General features: G+C 39.4%; 1 protein-coding gene across 1 annotated transcript in view; it reads left to right on the forward strand.

The window, feature by feature from the left end:
• Positions 1-15,545, forward strand: part of LOC126367461 (adenylate kinase isoenzyme 5) — a 69,927-nt gene continuing 54,382 nt past the window's right edge. The window contains exons 1-4 of the mRNA XM_050010975.1: positions 1-47; positions 8,059-8,214; positions 9,697-9,807; positions 14,453-14,595. Of these exons, the coding sequence (XP_049866932.1) occupies positions 26-47; positions 8,059-8,214; positions 9,697-9,807; positions 14,453-14,595 (432 nt within the window). The 5' untranslated portion in view covers positions 1-25. The remainder of the gene's footprint in view (positions 48-8,058; positions 8,215-9,696; positions 9,808-14,452; positions 14,596-15,545) is intronic.

Here is a 15,545-nt window from a genome sequence, read left to right on the forward strand (position 1 = left end):
ATATAAATTTGTATCTTCATGGAATATGGGCATCTGTTTGGACACTGGTAAGTTCATTTTCGTTTATAGAACGTTCTCTATAACTTTTGTAGGTAGTTTCTATAGCCCCATGTCGGGCGCCAACATTAGGTACATGGTTAGTGTTTTGTTTTGCCGCGCGATTTCAACGTGGGCGCAAGTTTGTTTTCAGCGTGTCAGCATCTGAATGTAACGTTATTTTGTTTAACCGCTGATACTCCGTTACTTCCTAGTTACTCTACTGATTATGTTATGTTAGTAGGTTCGTTTTTCCGCATTTAGACTTGAAGGTTGTCCATTATGCGTGCTGCCGTTGACTATGTAAGCCAGCTTTACTCCTTCCAGAAGCGTAAAAGCTTCCTGGGGTTTTCGCAGCACGCTCCTTTCGATGTTCTCTTGTACTTATCGAATTTCTTTTCGGATGCTTCAAGATTTTCAAGTCGTATGCAGATTTCATTTTCGGTGAAGATTTCACAATTTTGCGAAACTTGATGCTCTAGTTTTGTAAACTGGCCGCGTACAGCTGCACGTATCCTTTGTAGACATTGCGAGTTTGTCTAAGTATTTTTTACTCCTCATCGCCAATTTGTAATATATTCAATTAACCCTTCCGTGGACAGAAATCATGGGTCATTAGTGGCTCATAATAGGTAGTATGACACCTTGGAATTGGAACGTCCGTAGATGTTCTGTCCTTGAAAGTGTTAAACGGCGGGGAAATCTTGCATTTTTATTGAGAAACCGCAACAAAATTCGATTGACATCTGACATGACAGAAAACCACAGAAAAACGTCATAGATATACCAAAGACCCCGTTTGAGGATTTGTGCTCTTTGTGTTGGCACTCCCGTGGATTCCAGGATTACATGGGGGGCAGTTCCTTCTGCAACCAGTCAAGTGCAATGTTTTGCTGAACTGGAAGTAAAAAAAAAGCTTTCAGCTGCTTATCTCTTAATTTCCTCGACTAATAATGTCCTCTCCGACATAATAATGGTTTATGTGCTGACTCTCCTCCCTTGTGTGTTGTGAACCTCATCAACCCTGGTGTCAGGGTTACTGTTCAGCTGCCAAAGGTCCCTGACATGGTTCATATAACGAATACACAAAATCTTTGGTAAAAAGTAGTAGAGACAGACTGTTTATCTTACTTTCGGACAATTGGATGATCAGTCTGCAATGTCCTAACCAAAGTAGGGATCACAAAGAGAATTTTGTAATTTGTCCCACCGAGAATCGAAGTCGGCACCACCGACCAACGCTCTAACCTCTAGACTACGGAGGTCGATATGCTGGTAACCCAGCAATATAAGGCTCATAATTCATAATATGATAACGTCCTAGCAGTATACGGTTCATAATTGATATCATAAGTTAACCTCACTAAGTGGGGATAAGCCGTCTCATAGCCCTGCCAGTTCCGATAGGGATTAAGGGCGCGTATGTCGCCGTCTGACACGCTTGTTGGCAAATATGTAATAGGGTCGGAATAAATATGTTTAAAACACATAATAACGGGTTCTTACCGCGTTTAAATGGGTCATCCCGTGATCATGGCACTTGCAACAGTGTCGAAATATCGGGAGTCTCATATCCCCATTTAAACGCGGTAAGAACCCGTTATTATGTGTTTTAATTATGATAATAAGCGCGTAAACTTAAAACAATGTATAAATATGTTTAGTTTATCTATTTATTCTCGTCATAAACTCTCGCCTATTTCCCACCGGGGTAAGCAGAGACTATAGAATTCAATTTGCTATTTATTTTACTGATGAAAAATAACGTAATTACACCAAACACGTTAGCCTAAAAGAATTTCGGTGAGACGTGGTTATTTAGTTCAACTTGCAATGTACGTAAAGTTAAAATGAACAGTTAAATGTAGTCCCCGGAAATTCTACAATAATAGGCAAATAAACCGATTCTATGGGCTCTATAACGCGTAGCATTTTGCAGGCACCGTACTACGGGGATCTAAACATATTTTTTTTTTTGTTTTGGTTTTCCCCGAAGGGTAAGGCAAAGGGAACTATGCCCATACAGCCATGTCTGACGTATTTTTTTTCTTGATGATTAATGAAATGATGAAAGGTGATGATGATGAAACCTAAGCCCCCACCCTCGGAGTAGACTCCTACTCCGAACCCCAAACGAATTAACTCAAAAGTCCGCATAAACTTTTGAGTTATGAAGCGGCTTCCCGGCACGAAGGGAAAATAGGCAGATACACTTTGTTTATTGAATACTCCAATATAATAACACTCGCGAATGTATTCCGACTAACTTAATGCGATCATTAACCACAAAACAACACTTCGTATTAATTATTTAGATTACTCAATGAAGAAAGCAACTGTCCCGTTCCCGTTTCCCGCCGAAAAAGCCGGATCTAAACATGAAACAACATGAAAGAAAGAAAGAAAAATATTTATTTCCCCAAACAAAAACATTGTAAGTACATGACATTGTTTTAAGTTTACGCGGGTAAGAACCCGTTATTATGTGCTTTAATTATTGTAAGTACATGACAATTTACTAGTTTAAACTGACAGATTTTGTGAAAGAGCTGATGCCTAAACTAAGTTAAAAACTTGTAATATAGGTCATCAGGCCTTCCCCCGGAATAAAACAGCAACATTGAACCTTATTCTATGTGCAGGCATGCAAACAAAAAGGTACTTATTTAGTTTATATAATTATAATAATAAAAAAGTAATAGTATTGTGTTCCTTGATAAACAAAAGATGTATGTATAGATGTGTTTGTGAGTAGTGTGAATTGTGGTGAGTGGGTGTTACGTGTGTGTGAGTGCGTGCGTACAGTGTGCGTACAGAGTGCAAAGGAAGGTATCACATATAAGTACTTAACAAAAATCGAGCTAAATCCATCAAGTGTGATCCATGGAAGAACCATATTATGTTACTAAAGTAGGTACCTAATTTAATAGGCTAGTTTCCAACTAGTCAAATCAGTTACTTTTTACTAAACGTCAAAACACGAAATTACTAAGGAATTTGTATGAAAAAGCACACTGTGACGTCATAGAAAACCGTAACAAAATGTCGCACTTATTATTACATATTTCTTTATTATAATAAATAAATAAGTTGAATAGAAAACAGAAAACGTTTTTTGGCACCTTTAGAACTGTCTTTATACATTATAGTGATCAAATTTCATAACATATCTTTGACGTAGGATACTAATCAATTCTACAGTACATACATAACATAAACCGCTGTCCCACTGCTGGGCGCTATCCCTCAATCAACCGGGGGGGTATGGAGCATACTCCACCACGCTGCTCCACTGCGGTTTGGTGGATTCTACAATAATTTATACGTCAAAAATTGAGTTGTGACGCCAAAAAGCTTAATTTTGAAAAATTATTAATGAAAGCGAAAGGTACGAGTACACTGACTGAGTAACTCACGAAATCACGAAATATCAGAAACTACAAGGACACTTTGAGGAGCTCGGTGGCGCAGCGGTAAACGCGCTCGGTCTGCGATTGTTGAAGTTAAGCAACTTTTGCAAAGGCCGGTCATAGGATGGGTGACCACAAAAAAAGTTTTCATCTCGAGCTCCTCCGTGCTTCGGAAGGCACATTAAGCCGTTGGTCCCGGCTGCATTAGCAGGCGTTAATAACCACCAATCCGCACTGCGCCCGCGTGGTAGTTTAAGGCCCGATCTCCCTATCCATGCATAGGGAAGGCCCGTGCCCCAGCAGTGGGGACGTTATTGGGCTGATGATGATGACAAGGACACTGCATGAGGTTCCTTTTAGAATGTAGATGCTCACTAAAACGAGATTTTGCGAAATTCAATCCCTAAGGAGGTTAAAAGGGATGGCAAAGTTTTTATCAAACTTCTATAATAGTTTTGAAAGCAACTTCACTACATAGTATAAAACAAAGTCGCTTTTTCTGTCCCTATATCCCTATGCACGCTTAAGGTGATGTGTTTCAGTCAGCTAGGTAACGCTGCGTCAGTAGATGGCGTTACTTCTGCAGTTTTCGTATTTTTTTCCATTTATTCGTTTAGTGTTGAGTTCTGACCCAGTGAAATGTTAGGTGGCGAAATCTTACATACATTATCTTTAAGTTAAGCTACAATTTTGAAGTATTTACTGAAGATATCATATTGAAACATTGCATCAAAAGTTGGTGTCATTTCAATTTGTGTACAAACACGAAGCTGTCACACACACATGCGAACTAGATTAGCTATTAAAAGAGATGCATAATTTGAAGTCTACTTCTAACTTCTAAATGGCGCATTTGGTAAAGCAGTAGCCGCCATTCTTAAGGTTCACGGTTCAAACCCAACTGCATGTTTTAATTGTTTTTACTTTTTGTATTTTTTTTTACAATTGAATTTGGCGAACCCGTCTATTTGTTACGGAATTTTCAAAAAGTATCACTTTTACCAATAATATTATAATTAAGTATACAATAATTTACTTTGCACTAAAGTACCTTCCGTAATTTCCGTATTTTTTATTTTGTAAAATTCTAATAGGCATTAATCGCATCAGTGAACATGCGGCTAACTAAAAAACTACTGAACGGATTTTCATACGGTTTTCACCAATGAGTAGAGTGATTCATGGGCGTGCTTTAGGGTTTATAATTTATACAAGTATTTTTTTTGTATAAAATGGTTCAAAAATGATGATGAATGTCAAACATAATTATCGTTACAAATATAGCCGACTTGGAGCTTTCGGCGAAAACGCTGCCTGAGCCCATTGAGATATAACAAAACAACGTATGGTTGAATTGTTCCTTTTTTGTAGGTATACCGAAAAGTCCACAATATGTCATAATAATTATATTGTGTATAAAGAATTGTGTATATGTATTGTATGATTTTACAAATAACGATTACAGTACAGTAATAATAAGGTAGATTTTTCCTAAATTGCGTAGGTTCAAACTTTGTCGCATCGCGTTTGAAAGATGTAATAGCGCTTCAGGACGTCCCGCAAGCACGGCGCTGATGTCGCAGTATCCGCATATAATTATTATGACTTGTCATTTAGTTCCAATAAAATCCGCGGGACTTCAAACGTATGTCAGTGACAGCTGGTGATAGCATGCGGGACACTTAGCACCTAATCGAATTCTATGTTGTTTTCGCGCCCAGTCCAGACGACTCACAGCGCATTTCTGGACATATATTTACGCGTGGTGTTTATTGTTAGGTTAGTTAGTTCAGGTTAGGACGTCTTTTTATAACGAGGACGTTAAAAAAGACGAGGCTGGGACGTATTGAAGTAGTATTTCCATATATACGCGGCCTGAAATGGGCTGTTTCGGGTACCTGAACTGGTTGCTGTCGAACTTATTATCACGTTTTCTTGATTAAAATTCATAAATAAGTCAAATAGAAAAAAGAAAAAAGATTTTATTTAGTTTTAGATCTGTCATGATGTCTGTGATGTTTGTTTATTATACATAAGAATTTCAAAATTTATCTTATTTTTTTTCCCAAAGGGCAAGGCAAAGGGAACTATGAACATACAGCCATGTCTTGTGTTTTTTTTTCTTGATGATGATTAATGAAATGATGAAACCTAAGCCCCCACCCTCGGAGCAGACTCCTACTCCGAACCCCAAACGAAGTAAGCGGCTTGTTGGCGCAAAGCGAAAATAGATAGGTACACTTTGTTTATTGAATATTCCGATTTAATAATACTATCGGGAATGTTTTCCGACTAATGTGATCATTAACCACAAAACACCACTTCGTATTGATTATTTAGATTATTCAATGAAGAAAGCAACCTTCCCGTTCCCGGTCCCACCAAAAAGTCCGCGGCAAAGAGAATATAAATAAATCTGTATGTTGGATGGAAAAACAATTAATTATAAATGACTACTATTTAGGCCGGCAAATGCAACAACTTCTTTTTTGATTTGGTTTTCCCTGAAGGGTAAGGCAAAGGGAACTATGCCCATACAGCCATTTCATTTTATGTATTGATTTTTTATTATAATATATGTCCTCTTTTAAAACACGGTATTTACCCATTATTTAAAAATGTTTAAATAAGATACGTTATTACAAAAATATTTTTCCAATATTCCTTTTCTCAGATTGTAGTATTTTTAGTTTTTTATTTATATTTATTCTCTTCATACAAAATCTCTTTATAAATTGTCACTGACATTCTATTACACTTGTCAAGTAGTCAAAGCCTTTAGAAAAAAAAAAACTATCACGCACACAAACTAACATTGACACCTCTACACGCTCAGCAAATACACTGTAATCTGCACCACTACAAATGTAGAATTGATCAAAATTGAGGGTCTGAAATATGGTACTTCTCGTATTCGGACCCAAAATTTTTGTTAGTTTGCGAAAATAATACACCAAAATATTACTATTTATCGGTTTTATAACAATATTCCTCTATCCGTTTTCCTGTAGCACTGCATCAACTTTTGTATGGAAAACGAATCACCTTAAATCTTTAAAACTACGCAACGGATTTTGATGCGGGTTTCTTAATAGATAGAGTGATTCAAGAGGAAGGTTTATATTATGTATAATAACATCCATTGAATAGTGGAGAACTACTGTTATTTTTGAGGTTTTTAATGTGATGTCGTAAATAATTTCATATTTTCCTCAGCATTGCACTCGAGCAAAGCCGGGACAGGTCGCTAGTCATACATAAAATCACATTCGTAATCCTCAGCGTAAAGGCCTCAGCCACAAGTTATCATCAATACAATCTGCAGTCAGTCCTGATCTTTGTTCAAAACGGGATATGATGAACAGCATAGTCCAAATTCACATTTCCAGTAAAGCCATTCGCGTCAAAAAAGTTAATAGCCGTCTCCGTGGTTTGAGCGTTGGACGTACGATCCGGAGGTCCCGGGTTCGAATCCCGGTGGGGACATCACGTATCACGAAAATCATTTTGTGATCCCTAGTTTGGTTAGGACATTACAGGCTGACTTGATTGTCCGAAAGTAAGATTATCCGTTTTCGGAAGGCAAGTTAAGTCGTTAGTCCCGGTTACTACTTACTGATATTGTGAGTTATTAGTCGTTAAATGAGCTTAGCGGCTCAATAGTATGACACCAGGGTTGATGGGGTTGGTAATCCACCTCACAACCCACACGATAGAAGAAGAAGAAGAAGTAAAGACATAGACTATTGTCCGGTTTTTTCAAACAAAATGGTTAAACATTCGAGTCACTGGGTCTTACGACCATAAGATGGACATCATGGATATATCATAATGGTGACAAACGAAATAGCAACTTTATCACCCACCCATAGTGGATAATTTTGAACAGGAATTGACAGTTACTTCTGTAAAAACCGGACCTGTCAAATCTTCAGGTTAGGTAGACAGCATACATTATGCTAAAGGAGTTGATGAAGATAAATTCCGAAGAGGATACTCGCAGCTACTCTTGGTATTAGGTATTTTTCCATAGTATGGGTTGTGAGGTCAATAACAGACCTCTTCAACCCTGGTGTCAGCGTTACTATTGAGCCGCTAAAAGCCCCTGACATGGCTCATGTAATGATTACATACTTACTGAGTAAATTGTAGCCGGACCGACTTTACGTGCCCTCCGAAGCACGAAACATCTTATTTTCGGACTTAACTCCAGATCACAAACCCAATACTCAACACTGGACCACGGAGGTCGTTTGGGGTTAAGTAAATTAAAAAAATATCTATTCAGTAGATAAACTTTATATCGTCATTTTTTACATAACGAATGTCTCATATGTCTAAAACTACTGCAGCTGACAACCTGTATAGCCGGGGACAAGAAGCTGCAAGAAAAATCTCGACACAGGACCATAGACGTTTTTTTTTTAAAAAAAAAAACATACATGAATTATTGTTATAAGTATAATTAGTAATTAGACTTTTGACAACCCTATTTGGGGTATAGTCAGCTTATGTTACATACAATAAGTCATGAAAAAAGAAAGTTGTTGTCTTTGTTTGAATCGAGCGCTCATGCTTCTTGTTAAGAGTCTTAACAAAAAATCCATTCCAGAACAAAACCATGAAGAGTTGGAGACGGCTGGTGAAGGCAGCCGGCGCGACAGCACGTGGGCCGGGCGGGCTACTCCACCCACAGCCGCCTTCCCCATGCAGAACTCCAGCCACGTCAAGTTTGAACCGCCCAGCGTGCCCGTCATATTTGTACTGGGTAACTATGATCATAATAGCATCTAGCATAGAGTAAAGAAGAAAGTTAAAATCGAAAAAAAGTCTGACGCGCGCGTGAAGTCTGAAGTGTGTTGTAAATGTATATGTGTGTCGTAGATTTTACCTAAATAAACTTTTTTATTATTTTTTTTTTTTTTGACTCGTCCGGGACTTGAACCCGCAGCTCTTGTCAAGCCGGGACGAGCGTGTTAACCATTACACCAGCGGGTCCTTCGCCTCATCATCATCTCCCTAGCATTATCCCGTTTTTCAGAGGGTCCGCTTACCTAACCTGAAGATTTGACAGGTCTGGTTTTTACAAAAGCAACTGCCTGTCTGATCTTCCAACCTCCTTCTACCCCCATTCCTCCATTTTTCCTTCGGCCTCCTGTCCATGCGAAATTCTTTCGATGTTTGTATCGTCATTAAACTACGTATAAAACGTAACGTAAAGGTAAATTTGTACTGGATATGTGTGCCTAACAGCCTTCGTGGTCTAGTGGTTAGCGCATTGAGCTCAAAATTTGGAGGTCCGGGTTCGATTCCCGAAGGGAACACCGCCGAAATGTCACTGTTTGAGACTGTCCTTTGTTTGGCTAAGACATTGCAGGCTGAATCGTCTTCATTAACCACGGATTCAACGGGTCGCAGGTTTGAATTCCATCCGTGTCTAGAGATTTTCGTTCTTTTCACTAGTTTCTTAGCCGGTTTACATTTTCTACCAGGCTTGATGTCATCTTCTTCTCTCGTGTGGGTTGCGAAATCAACATTTATGAATGATGACTATATAGGTTGAAATCGTCCGAACCTGTGGCCTTTAGCCACCAATTAAGGACAAGTCGAATCCTGCATATTTGATAAGGAAATAAACCTATTTTTAGAACTATTATGCCGATCTAAAAAGAAGGAAAGATGGTGTGAAAGAGAGGAGGTCTATACCCAGCAGTGAGTGTACTGTCGATACTTTATCGATGTTGTGCAGATGATTTATCTACTTCTTCTATCATGTGGGTTATGAGGTGGATTACCAACCTTGGTGTCAGAGATACTATTGAACCGCTAAAGGCCCCTGACACAACTCATATAAACACTGCATGAGCCATGATGTCATCTTCTTCTTCTATCGTGTGGGTTGTGAGGTGAATTACCAACCTCATCAACCCTTGTGTCAGGATTATTATTGAACCGCCAAAGACATGGCTCATGTAACGACTACTTAGTAATCAGTAAGTAGTAACCGTGACCAACCGCTTAATGTGCCTTCCGAAGCACGGATTATCTTAGTTTCGGACAATCAGGTGATCAGCCTGTAATATCCTAACCGAACTAGAGATTACAAAGTGATTTTTATGATATGTTATGTTTCATGATAATCCCACCGGGATTGGAACCCGGGACCTCCGGATCGTGAGCTCAATGCTCAACCACTGGACCACAGAAGCCGTACCATGATGTCATCTAAACTCTGGTACTTCCTCCACAGGTGGTCCGGGCAGTGGTAAGGTGACACACTGCGATAACCTGATGCAGGAGCGGCGCGGCATGGTTCACATCAACATGACGGACTTGCTGCAACAATACGCCATTGGGAATGGTACGTACCAAACCAATCAAAGGAAGGAAATAAACCTCTTTTTAAAACTATTATGGCGATCTGTCGATACTTTGTCGATGTTACGCAAATATACTTATCAACCGTATTATATCATCAACCCATTAACTTCCCCACTGCTGGGGCACGGGCCTTCCCTATGGATGGATAGGGAGATCGGGCCTTAAACCATCACGCGGGCCCAGTGCGGATTGATGGTTATTAACGACTGCTAATGCAGCCGGGACCAACGGCTTAACGTGCTTTCCGAAGCACGGAGGAGCTCGAGATGAAAACTTTTTTTTTGTGGTCACCCATCCTATGACCGGCCTTTGCGAAAGTTGCTTAACTTCAACAATCGCAGACCGAGCGCGTTTACAGCTGCGCCACCGAGCTCCTCAACCGTATTATTTTGTAAATATTTCCTTTTTTTTATGCAATCATGGACTCATTTATAACGTTCTCTATGTTATTCATTTATAATCATTTTGTCTGATCAAATGTCAAAAACATAATTTTATTTTCTAGAAGAGGTTATGTAAAACTAGATAGATTTTGAATGTGAAATTTTCTTAATTCATCTAATTTTTGTTCTATTTAACCGATTCCCCTTTTCTACATATTATACTGAGTCCCTACTTTGAGTTCACATTTTATTCTGTTCTTGTCAAAGTATTGTTATATTTGTACTGAATTGTATTGTGTAATCAATAAAATGACATAGGATATAATGACAAAGAAATGAAATGGCGGCCGCTTACTATGGGTCTTGTGAGGAGGCTCGGTGTCGCTCAGCGGGCAATGAAGAGAGCTATGCTCGATATTTCCCTGCTCGATCGAATCAGAAATGAGGAGATCCGCAGGAGAACTAAAGTCACCTACATAGCTCGGAGAATTGCCTAGCTTAAGTGGCAGTGGGCAGGACACATAGCGAGGAGAACCGATGGCCGCTGGGGCGAAAAGGTTCTCGAATGGCGATCACGTGTCGGACGTCGCTCAGTGGGTAGACCCGCTACAAGTTAGACCGACGATCTGGTGAAGGTCGCGAAAAGCCGCTGGATGCGGGCAGCGCAGGACCGATCGTCGTGGAGATCCTTGGGGGATGCCTATGCTCAGCAGTGGGCGTCGTACGGCTGATGATGATGATAATGACAAATCAACAAAAGACAGTCACGATCAAGACCATGGTTACAGTGATACGGTCGATCACAGTTCAGCTAAACGTAATCAAGTACTTGCAACCGCGCTGTTTGGAGAAAATTACACCACATTACATAGTACAAGGAAATTCTTACATGACGTCAAACGCTAGTTCACTTCAAGGTTCTGAAGAAAAAAAATAAAACTTGCTACTACGCAAAAATCATGCTCTAAAAAGTATGTATGAGACAAGAAATACGTATTTTCAGAAATTCGTAAAGATGTTTAGTTAAGCCGTGATAAGTAAACTCTTTGGACAAATTGACATAGATACAGCGGTCAAACACATAACCCTCCTTTTGCTTCACCGCAGTCGGGTAAAAAATACTTTCTTCATACACGTACTCAGTCGGTATTATCTTATTTATGTACATACATAAACTCACGCCCGTAATCCCTAATGGGGTGGGCAGAGCGACAAGTTATCAAAGACAACTTGCAGCCACTGTTGATACGATGTCGTAAGCAGGATATGATAAACCTTATGGTGATAAGGGGTCAGCCTATCGCCCATAACATTTGTCCATCATGTTAGAGGACATAATCCCTCTGTCGGTTTAATCTTATTGAAGTATTTTGGAGAAAATACTCGATGAGTATTCCAGCGGCGTCTACCAATGTACATTTAGAATACACGTCATTACCCGTCATAAAACGTGATATTAAGTTGTTCAATAAATAAATGACACATTGCAACTGGCGTTAAATTATTTATTACAACATGCTTTACAATGTCAACTCGAGTCGAAGAGCCAATTATAGTGTTCGTAACGTACATCATGTTAATTGCTGGTTTAGTGGTAATACGGTCTAGTGCTTGGGAAAAAGGCATATGTTTTAAAGGCCTTATAGGCTTACAAGACCTACGTATATATACAAGTAATTTGTATGATAGAAATAAACTCTACGTTCTTAGTTTTAAGGCGAAAATTGTCGTTTTATCTAGATATGTGGTATAACTTCTTTAAATAATGAATAGCATTTTATTCTAGGTATTATTTTTGATGTCATGGTTTTTATTGTGATGTGTTTTAATATATTTTTGTTGGTCTTGTGACGTACGGTCTAACTGGGCACCCACAGGCTTGTTGTTTTAAATTTTGTACCGGATGAGAGCTCTCAACGCTCATTATTTGTCCGGCCAAGTAGTAAATGTAATCTGCGGCAAATCTACAATAAGTCATGTCAAAAAAAAAACGAAAGTGACGTATGGTATTGATCGAATGTTCTAATGTTTTGGAATGCCTATTAGTAGAACTAATAATATTTTGATGGCAGCTCGCATGTGACTTCAATTTTGTTACAATTATTGGATATTTTGAGCGGGAGGCAAGAGGGAAATCGTCTATTTTTCCCTAAAAAAGTAGCATGGAGAACACCGATATTCATATTCATATTAATTTATTCATAATACTACATGTCATATCGTATAATATAATCTAGGTTACTTACATTCTACTAGTAAAATAGTTATTAGGTAAAAAAATATAAAATGAATACAATACAGGAATAAAGAAGTCATTCTTGTTAGCAACTAAATTCTCTCGACAATAATCGTCTTCATTTGTTTTTTCTTCGTAGTCCCAGACGGAACACCCGCCAAAACGTTTTTCTCTTAAAAAGTGACGTGACGTTCCTTTTTTGAAATTGGCAACATAAAATTATTTTTTCTACTCCTCTACTTTAATCTGGCATTTAAATAACCAAAAAGTCTAATATAAGTATATACATAATTAAACTCTTTGAAAAAGTGTACGCTCTATGGCCTATAAAAGCATTGTTTACAAAGTGTAACTGTACTATAATGTCGCCAAAAAAGCATTGTTGTTGTTTTTTTTTTTTTTTGACCTGGAAACTGGCACCTTTACTTTGTTTGATGCCATAGATATACTATAAAAAAAAAGTATACATTTTCCCGCGCGTTGGAAAATAATTTTTATAAATAAAATTTTTCTTTGTATAATTTTTGTTTCATTTAAAATTACGTCGTCGTAGAAAAAGTATTGTATGCAACGTTGTATAACTAGGTCAAAAAATGCTCGTGGCGTCTCTTATTGCGATGTTCGCCAAGGCTCACATCGCAACTCACGCCACTCGCATTTTTTGACCCTTCTTATACAACTGTTGCATGAAATACTAAAATACTTAAATGAAATAAATTCGTTATAACTGTAGAACGTATGCTCAAGAAGCCAGCGTGTGTGTTATGTTTAGGGGCGAAGGCTAGTTTAGGAACAACCGACATTAGAAATTGTTAACGTTATTATTAAATACTAGAATATTGGATTTATTTTAGCACATTTTGTTTGTCTTATAGTGATTTTCTGAGTTATTGTAAACTTAAAAATTAATTACTTACTACTAATAGCATAATTTACGCGTCCATCCGTTACTCACTAACATAATTTTAATTTAAGGTATTTCTCTAGTTAAGTGAATTGTATTCTTTTGGAGAAATACATTTCTTAAACCGTATTTAAAACAGGGCAATGACGGTGCGTCAATTTTTTTTTTAACCATTACCTTTTTTTTGACATGACTTATTGTAGATTTGCCGCAGATGGCATTAACTACTTGGCCGGACCAATAGGGAGCGCTGAGGGCTCTCACGCGGTACAAAATTTAAGACAACAGACCTGAGGGTGCCCAGTTGGGAATTAATCGACCCCCGCGGGTCGATAGCGATAATCAACCATTACCACACCCCGGACACTTCATACAACACACCTCGTTTTGCATAGACACTACACATTGACGTTATCGTACACGCGCGTCTGTGTGTGTGACGTCTATTGCCATACGATTCAAGACTAAACTATGTCCGAGAGGAGGTGAGGTAAACCTAACTCAGCCGCTGGTGGGGAACGGAGAGTTGCCGTTCTATGCCATGCGTTATCATATCGTATTATTCGACGCGTTAATGTGAAAAAGAAACCAAATCTTTAATAAATTTCACTATGTAATCAAAGATAAATTTAACAGGTCAATATATAAAATAAAGAATAATACAACGTATAGATCGGTAACTTTTCTCCCCGCACCGATTCGTACCTATCGAGTTACCTCACCCCCTCTGTGTCTAGATAGCCGTAAACCGCTAAGGTGTAAGACGGCACAAGATTTTGGTTTGCAGTGTCCGGTGTGTGCCTTAGTCTAAGTGCTGTAACATATCATCAGCTCACAACTATATCCCAATTAAGGTAGTCAGAGGTACATCCATCGCATGATAAACTAAGTACCTACCCACATCTTACCGAGCTTTCAAGACCAACGTGATAGGTAATGAGCCGTATCGCCGTCTTCAGTCAAGCCATCTGTGTTCTCACATTGGCGTAAGTCTGGTACCAGGGTTCAAACCGGCGCTCCCCGTTTGAGAACCACGCCGGTGAACCACAGAACCACAGTGACTTCTTCGGTAACTTCATCTAACTCATGTTTCCTCCCACAGACATGCAAGACTTCGGCACGCTGTCCAGCAAGACGGTGACAGAGGTTCTGATGCTGGAGATGAAGATGGCACCGACAGCCAAGACGTACCTGGTCTCCGGATACCCTCGGTCCATGAGGGATGTCGCCGAATACTCTGATAAGGTCAGTCAGTTGGACAAACACCATTTTTTTGACCAAGGAGGATTCAGTGCTTAGCGGTGAAGGAAAACATCGTGAAGAAACCCACATTCTCGAGAAATGTATTTTCGGAGGTATGTGATCTAACCTGTATTGGGCTGGTTTTCCCTTCGCGGGTTGCAAGTACAAACTGGCAGTCGCTTCTGTAAGAAACCGGACCTGTCAAATCTTCAGGTTAGGTAAGCGGACCCTGTGAAAAACGGGATAATGCTAGGGGGATGGCGGCATCTTCTTCTGTAGAGACATCTTCTTCTATCGTGGGTTGTGAGGTGAATTACCAACCAATCCTGGCGTCAGGACCAAAAGCCCCTGACATGCCTACGTACCCTGATATACCTAGTCAAGTCACCGGGACCAACGTCTTGACGTGCCTTCCGAATGACAGATCTTCTTACTTTTGGACAATCAGGTGATCTGCCTGTAATGTCCTAACCAAACTTGCGATCACAAAGTGATTTTTGTGGGATTCGAACCCGGGACTTTCGGATCGTGAGCACAACGCTCAACCACACGACCACGGAGACCGTTAACTAATACTAGGCGATATAAGAAATTACTTTACCTGATTAGCATCGCGTGAAAACACCCCGGAGACGAAAGTAGCACTTAGCTAATCACCAGGTAATATTTGTAAGCGATAATGCTGACACCCCTAACTTTATGGTCCTGAAACATGCAACGAATATACAAACGTCACATATCGTCGGGCTATACTGAAAACCAATGGAGGTCCCGGATTCGAATCCCGATGGCGACATATCACAAAAACTAGTTTGTGAGCCCTGGTTTGGTTAGGACATTACAGGCTGATCCGATTGTCCGCAATTAACTTGAAGGCACGTTAAGCCGTTGGTCCCGGTTGCTATTAACTGATATAAGTACGTCAATACATGAGCCATGTCAGGAGCCATTGG

Source organism: Pectinophora gossypiella, chromosome 1, assembly GCF_024362695.1.
Source record: "Pectinophora gossypiella chromosome 1, ilPecGoss1.1, whole genome shotgun sequence".
In the NCBI taxonomy this organism is placed as follows: Eukaryota; Metazoa; Arthropoda; class Insecta; order Lepidoptera; family Gelechiidae; genus Pectinophora; species Pectinophora gossypiella.